Below are 19,629 nucleotides of genomic sequence, written 5' to 3'. Positions count from 1 at the left end.
CTGAGGCTGATCTAAGAGGAAAAGGCAGAAGCCACAGGTCCTTAAAGTGCCATGGTCTCAGAATAACACATTGTCACCTCTGCCATATTCTGTTAGAAGAGAGTCACTCACTCAAGGAGGCGGAATTAGGGTTTACCATTTAAAGGGGTAGTATTAAGAATTTGTACATTTTTAAAAAACCACCATAATTACCTAGATACATTGAAGAGCAAATTAAGCAAATTAAATATGTTACAGAGCTATTCCACAATGAATTATGCCATTTTAAATATACATTGTCAGTATATAATGCCTTGTTGTACCTTATTTTGCAGTTGTTGGTTTTTAAAAATTGTTTATTACTATCATTTTTAGACAAAAAAAATCATTGAAAATTTAGGTTTCCTGAACTTTACCTTTTTCTTACTGTTTTGGCTCTTTTGTTACTATGCTGTCAACACTGTCTAGGGTTCCACAGATGAAAATACTCTAGATTTTTTTTTTTTATTTCTGAAATTAGTTGATGAATTTAAGGTTATTTATATTACTCCACATTTGTATTGAACATGATTTGTCTAAATGACTGGAAGACTGGAGCTGCATGGCCCAAGAGTAAACTAAAATCCCCTTTTGTTCTCAAATAAGTTACTTTTGGTGGGGCATCTAAAGTCTATGAAACAAGGACTTCCCTAGCACAGTGGTTGAGAATCTGCCTGTCAGTGCAGGGGACACAGGTGTGATCCCTGGTCTGGGAAGATCCCACATGCAATGCCTCGGAGGAACTAAACCTGTGCGCCCCAAGTAATGAAACCCAAATGTCAAGAGCACGTGCTCTGTAACAAGAGAGTAGCCCCTGATTGCCACAACTAGAGAAAGGCCTCATGTAGCCGCAAAGACCCAGAGCAGCTCCAAATAAACGAATTACTTAAAAAAATAAAGTCAATGGAAATATAACTCCTACATGGAACCCACATAAGCTTGTCTAACCATAAATGCTGTACCACGAGATGACAATTTAAAATTGTGGTCGGCTACACTTTAGCTTGCTCCTTGGAAGGAAAGTTATGACCAACCTAGATAGCATATTCAAAAGCAGAGACATTACTTTGCCAACAAAGGTCCGTCTAGTCAAGGCTATGGTTTTTCCTGTGGTCATGTATGGATGTGAGAGTTGGACTATAAAGAAAGCTGAGTGCCGAAGAATTGATGCTTTTGAACTGTGGTGTTGGAGAAGACTCTTGAGAGTCCCTTGGACTGCAAGGAGATCCAACCAGTCCATTCTAAAGGAGATCAGTCCTGGGTGTTCATTGGAAGGACTGATGCTAAAGCTGAAACTCCAGTACTTTGGCCACCTCATGCGAAGAGTTGACTCATTGGAAAAGACTCTGATGCTGGGAGGGATTGGGGGCAGGAGGAGAAGGGGACGACGGAGGATGAGATGGTTGGATGGCATCACTGACTCGATGGACGTGAGTTTGAGTGAAGTCCGGGAGTTGGTGATGGACAGGGAGGCCTGGTGAGCTGCGATTCATGGGGTTGCAAAGAGTCGGACGTGACTGAATGACTGAACTGAACTGAACTGAACTGAACACTTTAGCTTAGAAACCTGGTGAGAGATTGCTCAGAGGATGTAAATAACATATAGAGAAACGTGGGTAATTCTCTGGCTACGTGGCTATAATATTTGTATTTTGATTGGAACAGATGAGAGGCACCCCTTTGTCGCCCATGTGTGGCGACAGTTCCAGGGCTTATCTCTTAATGACTTGAAATGATGAATTTGGAATTCATCAAGCTTAACTTTTCTCTGTGACTGGACTTCCCCTTTGGGCAGTCTTCCATGGGAAGCCTTTAGTGAGTCTTTAAAAGTACAGCAGCTCTACTGGAGATGGACAATGATTTAGCCTTTGGACCTTTAAAGATAAAAGACTCTTGTCAACTGTATAAGGCCTCCTTTTCTCAGAAGAGAAGAATGCTCTTAAGTTTCTTAGTGGATTAATTAGTAACTGAAAATAGCACCATTCTTTGAATTCTTCCCACTTTTACAACAAATAACGGCAGAAACAAGTGCCATCAGAAGGAGAAAAACAAATAAAAGATGATCAAATTTCAGACTTTATCATTTATGTGAAGATTTCATCCCTACTCCTAGATCCTGCCTCAAATAGAAGAAGCTACTGATGGAGTCAGATGCTGAGGAGAGGGGGAACAAAAGAGGCAGTTTTTCTCCCCCTGTATTGGTGGGAGTTTACTGTCTTGAATATCTGAGACATTTCTAATTGTAGAGAAGGATGGAAGCTATTTGTTTCAGAAAAACATACATATGCATGTATGCTAAGTCACTTCAGTCGTGTCCAACTCTTTGCAACCCTATGGACTGTAGCCCTCCAGGCTCCTCTGTCCATGGGATTTTTCAGACAAGAATACTGGAGTGCGTGGCCATGCCCTCTTGCAAGGGGTCTTCCCTATCCAGGAATCGAAACTGCACCTCTGACCTCTCCTGCATTGGCAGGCAGGTTCTTTACCACTTTTGTCACCTGGGAAGCCCTGAGAGCAAAATGAAGAGCAATATTAAGGGTTGGGGGAGCTCCCTGGGTGCTTCAGTAGTTAAGAATCTGCCTTGCAATGCAGGGGACACCGGTTGGAATCCTGGTCGGGGAACTAAGATCTCACATGCCGTGGAGCAACCAAGCCCATGTACCACAACTGCTGAGCTTGAGCTCTAGAGCCCATGAGCCACAACTACTGAAGCTTGCATGCCTAGAGCCCGTGCTCCACAACAAGAGAAGCCAACACAATGAAAAGCCCACGCACTGCAGCTAGAGAAAACCCGTGCAAAGTAACCAAGACTTGGCATAGCCTCCTGCCCTCCCCCTCTCAAAAGAACCCTGACTTCTCACTCAGGTTAGATGGTTCCTTGGGGTGGGGGGGTGGGGAACAAGTGCTGAATAAAGCCATAGTTGGATCCAGGGTTCTTTTGAATTAGATGAAGCAATCCTCAGATGTAGTACTTATGTTTGTTTTTAAATAACGTTATACAGTGTTGCAATGGTTAAATTCATGATGACCCAGAGCTGGGAGAGACTTTGTAGAGGGTTTGATTCTGACCCCAGAGAGATGGAATGATTTCATGAATCATTACTTGGTGAAAGAATGTGGTCAGAGCTAGTTCTAGAAACTTCCAGTACGTCACTTTTTTCCTGAAGAAACCCAACCACTGATTTTTGGATTTTTACATTTTATAAAACAGTAATTTAATTAGAGGCTATTGTGTGGATATGTTTTCATCTGAGAGGGAGAAAGAAAAAGAAACAAGAGCCACAGAATTAAATAGAATAGGAACTGTAGAAAAAAAAAATTCCATTGAAATCATAATTCAAACAGTGTTTGCCTGTGGGACCTCCTGGGCTGGGAAGAAGATAGGGTGAATGGGCAGGAAGTAAGGCAGCAGTTTGGGTCCCAAATGAAACTGGGGTAACTCCCTTCACACCAGGTATTTAATTCATGGGGAGCCAGACCCTCAAGGTGAGGCCAGAGTGGGCATCTGATAGTAGTAAGTACTTTTCTGTGCATTTAATGTTTATTTTATTTTGATACTTGCACAAGTGAGACCCTAATTTAACAAGAAAAGCATGATTTGTATCATTACATTATTGATAGCATCTCACAAACTTCATCCTGACAAATGGCCTATCTCCAGTCAGTCAGTTCAGTTGCTCAGTCATATCTGACTCTGTGACCCCATGGACTGCAGCACCCCAGGCTTCCCTGTCCATCACCAATTCCCAGAGCTTACTCAAACTCATGTCCATTGAGTCAGTGATGACATCCAACCATCTCCTCCTCTGTCCTCCCCTTCTCCTCCCACCTTCAATCTTTCCCAGCATCAGGGTCTTTTCTAGTGAGTCAGTTCTTCTCATCAGGTTGCCAAAGTATTGGAGTTGCAGCTTCAGCATCAGTCCTTCCAATGAATATTCAGGACTGATTTCCTTTAGGATGGACTGGTTGGATCTCCTTGCAGTCCAAGGGACTCTCAAGAGTCTTCTCCAACACCACAGAAAAGCATCAATTCTTCAGCACTCAGCTTTCTTTATAGTCCAACTCTCACATCCATGCATGACCACTGGAAAAACCATAGCCTTGACTAGATGGACCTTTGTTGGCAAAGTAATGTCTTTGCTTTTTAATATGCTGTCGTCAAGGCTGTATACTGTCACTCTGCTTATTTAACTTATATGCAGAGTACATCATGAGAAACTCTGGGCTGGAAGAAGCACAAGTTGGAATCAAGATTGCTGGGAGAAATATCAATAACCTCAGATATGCAGATGACACCACCCTTATGGCAGAAAGTGAAGAGGAACTCAAAAGCCTCTTGATGAAAGTAAAAGTGGAGAGTGAAAAAGTTGGCTTAAAGCTCAACATTCAGAAAACGAAGATCATGGCATCTGGTCCCATCACTTCATGGGAAATAGATGGGGGAACAGTGGAAACAGTATCAGATTTTATTTTTTTGGGCTCCAAGATCACTGCAGATGGTGACTGCAGCCATGAAATTAAAAGACGCTTACTCCTTGGAAGGAAAGTTATGACCAACCTAGATAGCATATTGAAAAGCAGAGACATTACTTTGACAACAAAGGTTCATCTAGTCAAGGCTATGGTTTTTCCAGTGGTCATGTATGGATGTGAGAGTTGGATTATAAAGAAAGCTGAGTGCCGAAGAATTGATGCTTTTGAACTGTGATGTTGGAGAAGACTCTTGAGAGTCCCTTGGACTGCAAGGAGATCCAACCAGTCCATTCTAAAGGAGATCAGTCCTGGGTGTTCTTCGGAAGGAATGATGCTAAAGCTGAAACTCCAGTACTTTGGCCACCTCATGCGAAGGGTTGACTCACTGGAAAAGACTCTGATGCTGGGAGGGATTGGGGTCAGGAGGAGAAGGGGACGCCAGAGGATGAGATGGCTGGATGGCATCACTGACTTGATGGACGTGAGTTTGAGTGAACTCCGGGAGTTGGTGATGGACAGGGAGGCCTGGCCTGCTGCGATTCATGGGGTTGCAAAGAGTCGGACATGACTGAGTGACTGAACTGAACTAAACTGAACTGAGGTTGGTGATAGCTTTTCTTCCAAGGAGCAAGCGTCTTTTAATTTCATGACTGCAGTCACCATCTGCAGTGATTTTGGAGCCCCCAAAATAAAGTCTCTTATTGTTTCCATTGTTTCCCCACCTATTTGCCATGAAGTGATGCGACTGGATGCCGTGATCTTAGTTTTCTGAATGTTGAGTTTTAAGCCAACTTTTTCACTCTCCTCTTTCACTTTTCTATCTCCACTCTGAGTTAAAATCTATAAACAATGTACAGAATACTGAATCTCCTCCGTTTCTCCTCTTATCACTACTCCATATCTTATTTTGAAACTCAGTGTCAGCAAGTCAGTTTACACAATCACGATGAGTCGTCCAGATTTATAGAAGCCAGGAAACAGGGTGTCAGGTTCCTCATGCCAAACTGCCCTCCCTCTCATCTGCCGACTAATTGATACTGCAGCATTAGGAAAAAGAATTTTGATAATTTAAACAAAATTTAAAAAAAAATTTTGTCTGCCCTGGGCCTTTTTTTTTTCCCAAGCCAAACTGTATCTAGCTCTATTAAAGATACTTTTCATAAACAATCATGGTATTTCAGGCAGGACATGGGCAATCGTTAACAGCATACAACTTTCAAACTCTCTTTTTCAATGGACCACCAAAATCATAAAGCCACTATAAAACCCAGTGAAGTCTTCATGCGATGCTCTGAACAGGGAAAGTTTAGAGTGAGGGCTGACAGTTCATATTTCGCATGTTGTTAAACAGCTTTTCACAAGCTGACCCTGCCTTTCAGGAAACGGGAATGAAAATGGGGGAGGTATCAATCCGAGGAGCCACAGTCTAAAAGAGGAACCACTGCTCTTTCGAGGAATGCCATCTCAGTGCTGACACTGGAAAGTCCAAATTGCCTGACATACTGGAAACTGATTTTGGGGGGGTCAGGTTCCGACAGGTCTCTGGGGTTAGGGGAGTCAAGTCTACGCTGAAGTAGAGCGGGAGAAGAGGACATATAAGCTAACTCTAGCTTTTCCATACCACAAGGCATATGTGCCAAGGTGGCTAATGTGTGCCAACATCAGGGAATCCCTCCTTCCTGGGAATCAAGAAGTCTCTCAAAGCTAGACGGGAAAGATGTTTCTCCCCTCATATCAACACAGCTTTGGAGATGCTCCGTTAGTGACATGTATCCTTCCCCCACCGCCACAACCCCCAAAACAACAATGAAGTGATCTTTGTGCTAACAACATAGCTTGAAAAAATTCTGCATTTTTATAAAACATCATAAAAAATAGTATTTCCAGCTGTACAGTCACTGGAAGTACACAGTTAACAAAAATGCATACCCTTCACTTGGCATCTCCAGCACCTTCAGCTTTATGTGCCTGGTCTGTTTTGTCAACTCCATCTTCTGCAGGGTTATTCTCATCCCTGCCAGCATCAGCTTTCCTCTTTTTCCCTTTGGGTCCCTTCTCTCTCTCCTTTGCAGGGGCCTTTGCAGGCTTGGGTTCTGGCTTTGGAGGAACAGGTTTAGCAGATAACCTTGCAGATCTTCTCTGTGTTCGTCTTTCACCTTGGCTTTAATCTCCTGTAGCATTACTTTTAACCTTTCTCTTGGGCATGGACGGTGGCGGGAGGTAGATGCTGCACCTGGACATGCAGGGGCACGTGGGCATTGGTCAGTCCAGGGGTCCCTCTCACTTCTTCTGTGCTGGCTCTTCACTGTGCCATGGAAGCTTCTCTGTTGTGGTGCATGGGTTTAGTTGCCCCACGGCAAGTGGGATCTTAGTTCCCAGACCAGAGATCAAACCTGGGTTCCCCGCATGAGAAGGTGGAATCTTCACCATTGGGCCACAGGGAAGTCCAAGAAAAGAGAATTTAGAAGCTAGAAGGATCCCCAAAGTTCCTTTAGACCTAAATCTTCAATACATAAGCCCAGAGAAGCTGGCTTGCTCAAGGTTACAGGGTGGCTTATAGACTGCTTCAGGACTGGGGTGATCAAGTCAGTTAGGATCTCAAAGAATTTCCCTTCAAGATATGGATTCACTAAGAATAAGACCATCCTGGGCCAGCACCTTAGTAGAGATGAGGTTATTTTAACCACAGGACATGGGAACACGGGGGGAGGAGGTGGCCTTGGAAGCAGAGGCGATGCAGATGGCAGGCAAACCCTGCCTCCTGACCGTGTTGCCTGGGTCCTCACACATGAGGCCAGCATCGTATTTCTCCTGTTCTTATCTCTTGCTCCACCTAGCTGGCGTCCACAGTGGACATTATTTGGAGCAGGACAGAGGTGAGGCCTCTCTGGTGTTATGCGGGTCCTTCCTTTGTTTCTTTCCTCCAAGTACCAAGGATTTTCCAGGACCCAGGCATCACAAGCTCGAGCAGCAAAGGGCTTTCTGTTGGCCCTTAAACTGAGGTTCCTTTAGCTTCTGGAATCAGCCGCCACCCCCACCCCACAGCTCTTTCACTGGGACCAAACCCAGGAGAAGGGAAAGAACATGGAAAATGAACAAATACAACCTCATTCCTTTGTAACTCGAAGCAAAACTTATACGGAACTCAAATGGAAAAAGAGATTTGATCTGGGAGGTTCTTTTCTTTCCCCAGAGTGGCATGCATACTGTAAAATGATTACTGTAAAACAATTATTGTTGCTAGCATTTGTGAGCTGGTTGTGGGTTTAACAACCATTTTGCTGACATTTTGGCAGCAAGTGTGAGTTTTCCTGTTCAATTAGACCTTTGGGAGTGCTCTTAAAATGCTATGGAATCATCTGATTCCCTCTAGGAAAACACTGATTGGTATTAATTTTCATCCTTTCCCTTTTGATGCTGAAGTAGACTGAAACACTTCCTGCTTTTCTAATATGTTCCTTTTATTTCTACCTTTCCTCCATCCCCAATGACTACAGTATTTCCGAATACAAGGCCTGGTTGTGGAAAATTAAGGAATAGGGTCCCATTACAGATCCTCAAAAAGGATCCCGAATGGAAGGCATAAACGTGCGTTTAGTGAAAATCTGGGTGTGTTGAATAGCAGAGCCTGAAGAATTTAAATATTCTGATAGGTTACAACTAGAAGAAATTTTCCTTTTTGGTGTGCAATTGTAGCTATATAATGAAAGAGCAAACTTCTTTAATGAACTCAAAGTTCATTAAAGCTGCTTAATTATAGTCTGAACACTTGGATTTGTATTTCTATTTGATGTAAAATGACATTATAAAATATCGCTGTTATGCCAAAGTCAACTTAGGAAAACATAAAATAGTAAGTAAACAATTACTTTTATGTCCTTCCTATTAACGCTTTAGAGATTTTTGTGAAATTGTGGCGTAGTGTGTTTATGATTCTCAAATCTGTGTTTTAAATCTAACATTAAAAGTTTACTTGGTTTGCTATGGAGAACAATATGGAGGATCCCTGAAAAACTAAAATAGAGTTACCAGTGGGATCCAGCAATCCCATTCCCTGGCATATATCCAGAAAAGACAAAACATTAATAGGAAAGATATATGCACCCCAATGTTCTTAGCAGCAGTGTTTATGATAGCCAAGACAAAGAAGCCACATAAACGTCCATCGACAGATGAATGGACAAAGAAGATGTGGTCTATATGTACAATAACTATTGCACGGCCGTAAAAAAGAATGAAATAATGCCATTTATAGCAAGATGGACAGACCTAGAGATTATCATACTAAGTGAAATAAATCAGACAGAGAAAGAAACATACCACATGATATCACTAATATGTGGAATCTAAAAGAATGACACAAATTAACTTATTTACAAAGCAGAAGAGACTCAGAGACATAGAAGACAAACTATGGTTATCCAAAGGGAAAGAGGGGTGGGGAGAGGCATAAATTAGGAATAGATTAATAGATACACACTGCTATATATAAAATGGGTCTACTATACACATATACTATATAGTATACACACTGTATATAGTATATAGTATACATACTAGTATACACATTACTGTATATAAACCAATAAGGACCGACTGCATAGCACAGGGAATTATATTCAATATCTTATAATAAGCTAAAATGGAAAAGAATCTGGAAAAGAATATATAGATACATATATATGTGCATACAATTGAATCACTTTGCAGTATACCTGAAACATTGTAAATCAACTATACCTCAATTTAAAAAATATAAAGAAATGTTTTTACTTGGTTTGTTTAATTATAGTTTTATTTTTAGGTTTTATTGTGACAAACAAAAGTATTTTTTCACCCTAAGCTTTTGTCTGTTATGATCAAGAGGGAACTTGTGTTTGAAACAGAAATCACTGGATCTGAAACTCTTGGCATTGTATTTTCATGTTCAGAGATGATGAGTCTCACAAAGGTAAATGGAAACTGTAAGAGCAACTAATACAAATGGCATTTGGTTCCCTTCTGGACTCTTTGGCGGCTTGAGAGCTGGAAGGAAAAGTAGCATAAATTTCGTGTGGGAATGTGTAAGATTGAGTGTTTCTTCTTGGTCTATAGCAAGCTCCCCTAATGGCTAATTTAATAGTTGCACATAAAGAACTTTTTTTCTGAGTATGGCCTCATGTAACAATTCTTTCAAAATACAGCTCTAAGTCCTGGAAAAGAGGATTTAACAGTGTCAACACTTCTCTTTTGTGTTAGAAAAATGTCACCAATTTCTGCAACTCTGATTCAAAAGATGAGGTTTCTGAACATTTATCCAATCAAAATTGATCTAAGTTACAAATAGGGCTCAGTAAAAGAAAGCCAAATATCAACTTTCCTATTGTAGGAGGAGTTAATGTAACTGATCAGAAGAATATGGATAAGTAGGGCAGCCCTTGTGAGAACTAAAAACACAAAACAAAAAAAGTTGGAGGACTTTCCTACTTGAAATATCTGATAGGAAACTCAGAATATTTAGGAGGGTAACTGCATGATTGTGGTGTGAAGTTCAGACCAAATGGAATTGACTGACAGACAAGATCATCAACAGCTTGGATAATTTACTTAACCAATGACTTTGCAGTGAGGTCATGCCACAGATAAGAATGCTCAATGCAAACCAAGTAGAATACTTCCCAGGCAGCGTTTTGAAGAATGGTTTGGGATCTCTCAAGATGAAAGATAACATAAGAGATATAATGAGACAATTATATGTGCAGAGAATATTAAGTAATTTCGAATGTTCTGAAAATAATAAAAAAAACCAATGTGATAGGAAAAAATGAATCAAAAGAAGGATCGTAAATTGTGAAATAGAGTAGACTGGAGAAGCTCATTTTATTACTTTTTGTCTCTCTCATTCTGGAAAGCATTGCTTTGGATTGGGGGAGGGGCCTGGGTCTTTACAGATTAATTTGCTTACAGGTTTGCTTATTTTGCTTCTCTTGTGTTTATCAACTAAATTATGCTAATAACTACTAACACAAATTGTTTCATCTCTAGTTCTCAAAAAATTAATAAAGTATGGACTGGCTCAAAAATGTTCATATCGTATTGATCCTTAGAACTCTTTGGGTCAAGCAGGGTACTTTCCTCTGATTAAAGATTAGAGAAGAAACTCCCCCCTCTGAAAATCACATGATATCTTTATTCTACAAAGTCTGTGAAGAACTGACTCATTGGAAAAGACCCTGATGCTGGGAAAGATTGAAGGTAGGAGGAGAAGGGGACAACAGAGGATGAGATGGTTGGATGGCACCACTGACTCAATGTACATGAGTCTGAGCAAGGTCCGGGAGTGGGTGATGGACAGGGAAGGCTGGACAGGGAAGCCTGCAGTCCATGGAGTCGCAAAGAGTCGGACACGACTGAGCGACTGAACTGAACTGACAAAGGCTACTTGGCATTTGTTTCTGTGCCTAGTTTGGTGCTTTACTAATACAGAGTAAATATCTCATTGACTGAATAAATGACCTATGTGTGTAAGGAGACCTCAAGGCAGAAAAATAAAGGCGCTGAAAAGAGAAATCTAGGAAGCCTGGGCTCTAGTATCAGTTCTACAAATTCAATTAAAAAAAGGATCTATTTAGCTCTTGGTTCTGTGTCAGGGATTGCGGTACACATCAAGCTGCCAGTGAGAAATTCTACTTCTCAAGAATCTAGCCTGGCTGCTGTTTGGTAATGTGCATGCAAGCACAGTGTAATAGAATGGTGAAGATTATAGCAAGCAGAGAAGAAAAATTGGCACATTTATAAATGATCGTTTTGTATCCACTTTAATTTCCAAAGTTATTTACCCAAGATTCTGCCTTTATTATCTGCCATTAGTGACTGGACATCCTCAAGTCTGCATTTCAGATAGAAAGGCAGGCCTCCCTCAAACTTTCACATGCTAACAGCTGTAATTAAGGTAGAAGGCCTTATTTAAATAGTAATTAGCCTTCAGGACTTGAAGTGTAAACAGAACCCTAATTCATTTAGGTAGTTAATTGGTCTTCCGGGTTAGAGATCTTCACATGGCCTTCCTTTTCAGCAATGATGTATTTATCATCAACACACAGATAATGTGTGGGATGAAATTTTGCAAACTCTTGTTTGACTCTCAGAATTTTAGCTTTTAACTCTCAGTGGGATGAAATTTTAACTTTCAGTGGGATGAAATTTTGCAAACTCTTGTTTGACTCTCAGAATTTTAGCTTTTAACTCTCTGGTAGTGACAAATGCAAATGAGTTTGAAAACACTGTGAAAACAGCAAGTAGAACGCTATGGTAAAATCATTTGACGTTTTCTTCATAATTACAGGGACCATATGGCTTAGTTAATTCATGTTATTCCATCTTAAGTACTGATAAATCCCCTTTCAGATTCAGGAATATCTTGGCTTGGAGATAAATTGTGTGGTCATGCTAATCATGACTAAAAGAAGTCACAAAATTCAGTGATTACTGTAAATAAAGCTGTGGATAAGATTGGTTACATTTTCCAGTGAATTCAGTGACAAATGTTGAGAGCCTCCTTATCTGTTGTCATAAAGAAAAGATGGTTAACAATTGATGTTATTAATTTTAAAAAGTCATTTTTTTTTGAAAGACAACTACTCGATCTGGAATTTTGTCATTGCCTTTACCAAGTTTCCTGGTCTACCGGTAACTCTTGCTCAAACAACAACAAAAATCACTATATTTGATAACTACATATCGGTGTTGTTATGGCTTCTCTGTCCTATAGGTAAGTTGCATGGAAGGTGGGTCTGATGTTTCACTTTTCCAAATATGTTTTTTCTTCTTGGGGACTCCAGCTCATCATACCATACAACAGAAGCGTAGGCCTTCTGTTAGTCATCCTTCCAACATGTGCATTAAAGCAGACCTGTATAAATTGTACATGTCACCAATTCAACAGATAGTTCATGAATGCAGTGGCTGGTTGGCACCGAGGAGGCATTCACAGATACATATTAAGTGAATAGATAAACACCAGCACCTGCTAGGTGCCACCAGCCAAGTGATAGGAAGAGGGATAGGAGAAAAGCGCTATATAATATCAGGTAAGTTCTGCCCCCCTTCCCCCGCAGGAGTTACCAGTCTCCAAGGGGAATAATAATGCAGTTGAAGGTAAGAATCACTAAGTGCCAATGAATCTTCTGTGAGTGGGAGGTGGAGAACACAGGGACTGGGGTGGGGGGCGGTGCAGTGAGACTTGAGGGAGGAGGGGTAGATATTCCAATTTAGGACTTCCAGTTCCGGGTTAACTCTGGCCTCAGAGTCCGTGAAAATAAAAGGGCCCTCGGTCAGTCGCTGAAACTGTGCACAAGCTTTTTTTTTTTTAAAGAGCTGGCTAACAACTTTCCTTTCACGATTGATGACTAATTCAAATGAGCATTAGCTCGCTTCGCAAAGATGAGTATTACAATACAGCAATATAGAACGCTAAACGCTACCAGTTTATTATGATTCATTTTAGTTGCGAAGTTGAAATATTGCAACAGCGTTAAAAGAGGAGTTACAGACATAGACTTATGGTTGCCCAGGTGTGAGGAGGTGGAAGAGGAATAGACTGGGAGTTTGGGATTAGCAGATGCAAACTATTATACATAGAAGGGGTAAGCAAGAGTCTACTGTGTAGCACAGGGATCTATATTCAATGTCCTGGGATTAACTATAGTGGAAAAGAATATGAAAAAGAATGTACAACCCCATGGACTATACCTAGCGAGACTCCTCTGTCCATGGAATTTTTCAGGCAAGAATACTGGAGTGGGTTGCCATTTACTCCTCCAGAGACTCTTCCCTACCCAGGAATCGAACCAGAGTCTCCTGTGTCTCCTGTATTGGCAGGCACGTTCTTTACCATGGCACCATACAGCAGAAATTAACACATGGTAGAGAAGGCAATGGTACCCCACTCCAGTACTCTTGCCTGCAAAGTCCCATGGATGGAGGAGCATGGTGGGCTGCAGTCCATGGGGTCGCTAAGAGTCGGACACGACTGAGCGACTTCACTTTCACTTTTCGATTTCATGCATTGGAGAAGGAAATGGCAACCCACTCCAGTATTCTTGCCTGGAGAATCCCAGGGACGGGGGAGCCTGGTGGGCTGCCGTCTATGGGGTCGCACAGAGTCGGACACGACTGAAGCGACTTAGCAGCAGCAGCAGCAGATCAACCATACTTCAATAAATTTACAGAAGAGCAGTGAGTTAAATTGCCACAATGTCATCCAAGATATAAATAAAACAATTTTTCCTAAAGAAATGTAAAAGGAGGAGGTAGGGATCGCAGAGCAATATTGACGCAAAACACTGAAACACGGAGATCTGAACTTTAGTTTTTGACTTTATTATTTTTCATTGTGTTGCTGCTCACAGCCAGACAAACTGAACAGGTACTAAATAGGACCCTGGCCTCCCCCAAACCCAACGGGCTCTCCAGGATGCACGCGCATCTACAATGCGCCCCCTTAAAAGGAAAGTCGGCAGGGACCTCTCCGAGTGATTGAACGCAGGTTTCCAGGGCGAAAGTAACCGGAGTCGGCCGACCGGGGCAGCCCCGCCCCCTCCCACGAGTTTCGCCTGGTGTCCGGCCCCGCCCCCTCTTTTATTCCGCGCTCGCCACCGGGAGCTGGAACTTTGTAACCCGAGCGCGCTGGCTCTGCGCTCCTCCCCGCCCCGGTGCGGCCCTCCCGGGAGGAGCAGGAGGTGGGACCTGCGGGCGGGAAGGCTCGGGACGCCGGCGCACGAGGATCGGGGACCTCGGAGAGCTCAGCCGCCCAGAGGAGGAGCTGGACTGGGAGCCGAGCGCGCGGCCCGAGAACCGGAGGCAGCGGTCCCGGCCCGGGGACGCAGAGGTGCGGCGGAAAGGTCCCGCGCTCGGAACTGAGCCCGGGGGAATCTGGACTCCCTGCCTCGCGTTCCCGCAGCGGCCGTAGCCTAGGAGCGGCAGCTGTGTCTGGAGTCCCGGCTGCGGCGGCGGCCGCGGGGGACGAGGAGGAGGAGCTGCAGCCGGACGGTGGCAGCCGGAGGAGGAGCCGCGCCGCTGTCCCGTGCGCCGGGGAGCGGGCCGCGCCGCCCGGGCCGCGCCGCGCTGGGATGCCCCGCTGACGGCGGCGGCCATGCAGCCTTGACAGGGCGCTCGGGCGCGGGGACCGGCCGCGGGGCGCGCCCTCCCGGGAGGGCAGTAGGATTTCACCACCGACTCCAGCTCCGCTGGGTGCCCGGCCCTCCACGATGGAACCGGTGACCAAGTGGAGCCCCAAGCAAGTGGTGGACTGGACTAGAGGTGAGCGAGCTTGGGGGTACCCCGGCGTCTCCAGCCCGGGGGATCGGGCCGGCGGGGAGCTGGGATCGGGGGTGGGGGGTGGCGCTCAGCCCCTCTGCCCGCGAGAAGCTTTGAGAGCGCAGCGCGGTGAGCCTGCAAACTTCTCTGCGCCTGTCGCTCTGGTGCCCGCTTTCGGGGGTGCGGGTTGTGGCCAGCCGAGGGGAGCCTCATCTTTAAACCCGGGGGGTACGGGTGGCCTCTGAATGGAGGATGAGGGTTGGGGGCGCGGATATCGGGCCGGGGTGCCCGCCCTGCCCTACCCGGGTGCGGTGCCCGGAGGCCCGGGTGCCCACCCGGGAGCGCAGAAGCACAAGGCGCCTTTGTGTGGGTGACTCCCCTCGGACCTCGTAAAAACGCCGCCTGCCCAGAGCAGTTCGCAGCATGAAGAGGCGGTTGGACAGGTACAGGGAGACTCCGGCGGCTCGGCGAGCCTCTGTTTTTGTTGGAGAAGGAGACAGGGCAGCACCGGAGCCAGGGCAGCACCGGAGCCAACACTGAGGCGTTCGCGCCGGCGAGAAGCCTGGAGCCAGACTCCCCGGGACTCGGTGACTTTTGCTCCGGGAAGGCGCCAGTACCCCCCGCTGGCGCCGCAGTCTTAGGCCACATTTAAACCCTGGGAAGAAGTCTGCTTGGAACCATTATCCTGAGTTACGCCGTCTTTGGGGACGAGGACAGGCCGTGGGTTGGAGAGGCCGCGGGTGCTGGACCAAGGCTGGGGGCTTGGACTCTGAGCTGGCACTCTTACTGTTAGGTGCCTCTCACGATTTCGAAGCGAAAGTGATAGAGGTTCCTCCAGCCTCTATGAACCCTTTCAAGAGAACGGGTCCGCCAAGAACAACCCGTGTTTTCGTGGGTTCCACACCCTCCGCCCAGCTCAGCATCTCTCTGTGTCAAGTTACTATTTTGTTTTCTTTCTTCTATCTGCTCTTTCAGGTGAGGAATGGTGTCCTTTCTCAATAATAATAACTAGAATTGTGTAGCGCTTTACAGTTGGCTAAGAGCTCTGTCTCTGTTATTGCCCTTGGTCATCCGTAAGCCCGAGAGGTAGGTAACGTGGGTAAGATCAGGTCATCTTTCTGTCTCACCCATGGCTGCAGCATCTCCAACACCGGTCATCTCTGCATCTCATCTCTCCCGCCTGCCGAGTACACACAGACCATGTGCGATGGGGTGTCCCAGACGTGTGGGAGATGTGGGGTGTCAGTGGGGGGCATGTCTGACCATTCATTCTGAGAGAAGGGACAGGATACACTCTCTCCTGAAAAGAGGTTTGTCCAGGGACCAAAGTTTTGGGGGCTCTTATTTAAAGGGAAGATGAAAACACCAAATACTTCTATGTGGAGTAATGTGTAACTAACAATGTCCGTGCTTGATATAAAACATAAAATCTGTAGAGACCCAGATGCTATTTTGAAATGGGATGTGTTCCCCCATCCAAGATACTACTAGGTCCCTTGTCTAGCGACTTGCTTGGTCTGAGTTGGTTGATCTGTTTTACCATTGTGTCCATCAGAGAAGCAACCTAAAAAATTGATGACATCAGTTTTTTGATCTGGAGAGCTGCTCTGTCTAATATGGTAGCCAGTAGTCACTCATGGGCCTTGGGCTCTTGACATATGGCTGGTCCGATGCCCTGTGCTGTAAGTGTGAAATACATACTGGGGTGAAAACAGCATATAAGCTATCTCATCACTAGTTTTTTTTATAGTCATTACATGTTGATAGTATTTTGACTGTGTATTTTTACCCTCTGAAAGGTGGCTCCTGAAAAATGTAAAGTTACACAAGCGGCTGACTTCTGCAGCTCCCATTATATTTCCGTGGACAGTGTTGCACTGGAGTGAAAGAAAGTGTTAAACTTACCAGTCTTTGGCTTTCCTGAGCAGTTGCCAGCCTACCTGATAATGTACAACCAGAAAAGCAGTAACAGGCACACAGGGGGATTTTGGAGTGAGGTCTTCACACTCTCAAGATTTTTGTCTTTTTTTTTTTTTTTTTTTTGATCCCTCTTGGGATTGGGAGAGAAGTGTAAATGCACAATCTGTTATGCTTGTTTAGCATTTAAAAGGCAGAACAGATTAAACTGCTTTTGGGATCCTGCTGCCATGACGTTGTGACTTAGTTGAGACTGCTTTCACTGGGGGAAAGTTTCCTATTGGCCTGCAAGAGCAGTTATGGGTGGTTCAGTTTTCAGTGTCTTGATGTCTGGAGCATTGGGTGCTGATTAGGGTACATACCTGTGGCTACTACGTGGCAACTTTATACAAAATGCTTGTGCCCTTTAGACCCTCAGGTGCAGCCCCATAGAACGACCCGGATGCTTTCCCTGTTAGAATCTAGAAAAGATAAAAAGAGCAAGTGTGTAGCCAACTCTTAGACAAGAGGCTACATTCTCCCAAATTGCGTGACACATTACTTGAATATTTCTCAAGAGTCATGATGTGAAAGTATTGACTTTTTAATGAACTGTTGGCTTATGCAAACTTGTTTGCTTATAGGACTATTTTTAGCTGTCTTTGTTAACCTTTCTACCCAACCCCCATTTTATAAATACATCCTACTGATAAGCAGCTCTTCGTGTAGACTTTACCACTCTTGGCATCGCATGAGTGAGCACTGGAGAAAGCCTTAGATTTAAAACTGTCTAAATCCAACCACAATCTACAGCTTGCTTTCATGCTGATGTTATTAGGCAGATGCATACACTAGGAAAAGGGTTGATGTCTACAGAATGAAGTCATTCATCTGCTTTTTATTATTGTTACTATTTTCTTTGTTAATCGCTAGCACTACCACCACCAGTATTCCCATATTAGTAGTGAAGTGAAATGAAACCAAAGTGTTAGTCGCTCAGTCGTGTCTGACTCTTTGCACACCCATGGACTGTAGTCTCCCAGGCTCCTCTGTCCATGGAATTCTCCAGGCAAGAATATTGACGTGGATTACCATTCCCTTGTCCAGGGGATCTTCCCAACCCAGGGATCGAACCTGGGTCTTCCGCATTGCAGGCAGATTCTTTACCTTCTGAGCCACCAGGGAAACTGTAGCATAATATTAGTAGATCCTCAGTGAGTGTTAGCGCAGGTCTAAGCATTGTACTTGTGTTAGCTCACTTAAATACGTAAGCACCCTTTGAGGCAGGAGCTGTCATTTCCATTTTGCAATTGAGAACACTGAGGCACAGGCTCAGTGTTAAGTTAAGTACCCTGACCGTTGCCACATAGCTGAGAAGTGTTTGACCACAGATGGGTTGGCTTTGTTTCCTTCCATCTTCTCAGGAGGTTCTTCCCAGGGTCACCCGTAGAGGACCGGCAGCATCTTTACCACGCTGATGAGGAGACCATCAGAAGCCCTATCATGAGTTCTCTATCATGTGTTAATGCGGGAGACTCATCTGCTGTGTGTGTCTTATTTTCCTTATTCTGTATGTGTCAGGAAAGTTATTTGTAAGTCATATCTATTCATCGTTTCATGGCGCCATGCCTTCCAGATGATTTGGTAAAGGATTTTGCAAAGCAAATGAGCTTTTACAGTACGTATCAGGCAAAAAAAGGTCAACTGTGTGTACCAGAAAACCCAGTGTTTGGTGGACTAAGCAAATGAGGTTTGGTTTTCCTTGTAAAAGAAGTCTGGGGATAGGGAATTTAGGACTTCATGGGGGCTTTGTGGTGCCGTCAGGATCCCAGGCTCTTTGTCATCCTGGTTCCCGTTAGCTGGTTCTTCTTCCTTTAGCCTCTAGGGTTGCTGAAAAAGGAAGGTCCTTTTCTTTTGGCAGCTGTAGGTCTACCATTTGGCCATGGGTCAAGAACTCTTTGTTTTATTCCAATTTCTTGCTAGTTCTATCTCCTGGATTCCAGCCATAGAGTTTTCTTAATCATAATAATAGAAAAACATTTATTGAAGCATTTATTAGGTATCAGACAGTGGGCCACGTACTTCATTTATTCTGTATCAGACAGTGGGCCACATACTTCATTTAGGCTTCTTCATTTCATCCTCAGAAAACCCAGAGAGGGGTATAAATCATTATTAGCCTGTAGTAAAGACAAAGAAACTAAAGCAGAGAGAGGGAGTGTTTGGTCCCATGCTGATAGGCGGTGATGCTCCATTATTTCATTACTTCTGTGGCTTATACCAGGTATTGGAACAGAGAGAGCAGGGGCTGTGGAATCAGACTCTGGGTGTGTATCCTGATATCTCCTCTGCCAGTATGAGCTTATATAAGCTCTTATATTACTACTCCTTGTTTTTATTGCTTCCTCTCCGCTTTTATTCTATAGCTCCAGGACATAAATTGTTCTCTCTGAGCGGCCTTGTCTGTCAAAACGTTGATTCTTACCATTCAGGGACACCAGTTGGTGTCGTGGAGATTTCTCTGCCAGGCACGCAGAGGACCCGGGGTGGGACTTGTAGCTGGTTAAGAAGGTTCTTGTTTCTTGCCCCCTCCCCCCCTGGCTTTTTCTAAGTTGATATTTTATTAAATTCTCTACATTTTATACTCGTAACAATACTGTTGTCTCCTATGTGCAAAGTAAATTCTAGGTGTAGCTAAAGCTTAATTAAGAAGAGTAACCTTAAAAATATTAGAAAAAAGCATATGAAAGACTATTAATTCATCTTAGGCAAATTTCTTTTAAAAATACTAAAATGCAGAAATAATAAAAAGTGACAATACACACACAGATGCCAGCAAGTATATGAAAAGATGCTCAACATCACTAATCAGGGGATGAGTCTTAGTTTGCCGTGTGATAATAGGTGCTTCTCGCAAACTTCATGCACTTTCTTTGGGTAAATAAG

General features: G+C 44.0%; 1 protein-coding gene and 1 pseudogene across 2 annotated transcripts in view; one reads left to right on the top strand and one right to left on the bottom strand.

The window, feature by feature from the left end:
- Window positions 1-6,423: 6,423 nt before the first annotated feature.
- Window positions 6,424-6,696, bottom strand: LOC129619477 (non-histone chromosomal protein HMG-17-like; annotated as a pseudogene).
- Window positions 6,697-14,147: 7,451 nt separating this feature from the next.
- Window positions 14,148-19,629, top strand: part of CNKSR3 (CNKSR family member 3) — a 106,063-nt gene continuing 100,581 nt past the window's right edge. The window contains exon 1 of one of the 2 annotated variants that reach the window (XM_055536029.1): window positions 14,148-14,790. In XM_055536029.1, the coding sequence (XP_055392004.1) occupies window positions 14,739-14,790 (52 nt within the window). In that variant the 5' untranslated portion in view covers window positions 14,148-14,738. The remainder of the gene's footprint in view (window positions 14,791-19,629) is intronic. The other variant, XM_055536026.1, reaches the window with a different exon arrangement.

The sequence above is a fragment of the Bubalus kerabau genome, chromosome 9 (genome assembly GCF_029407905.1).
Source record: "Bubalus kerabau isolate K-KA32 ecotype Philippines breed swamp buffalo chromosome 9, PCC_UOA_SB_1v2, whole genome shotgun sequence".
NCBI classification, from domain to species: domain Eukaryota; kingdom Metazoa; phylum Chordata; class Mammalia; order Artiodactyla; family Bovidae; genus Bubalus; species Bubalus kerabau.
Note: the sequence above shows the minus strand (reverse complement) of the source record. Positions and strands in the feature narration are given on the sequence as shown.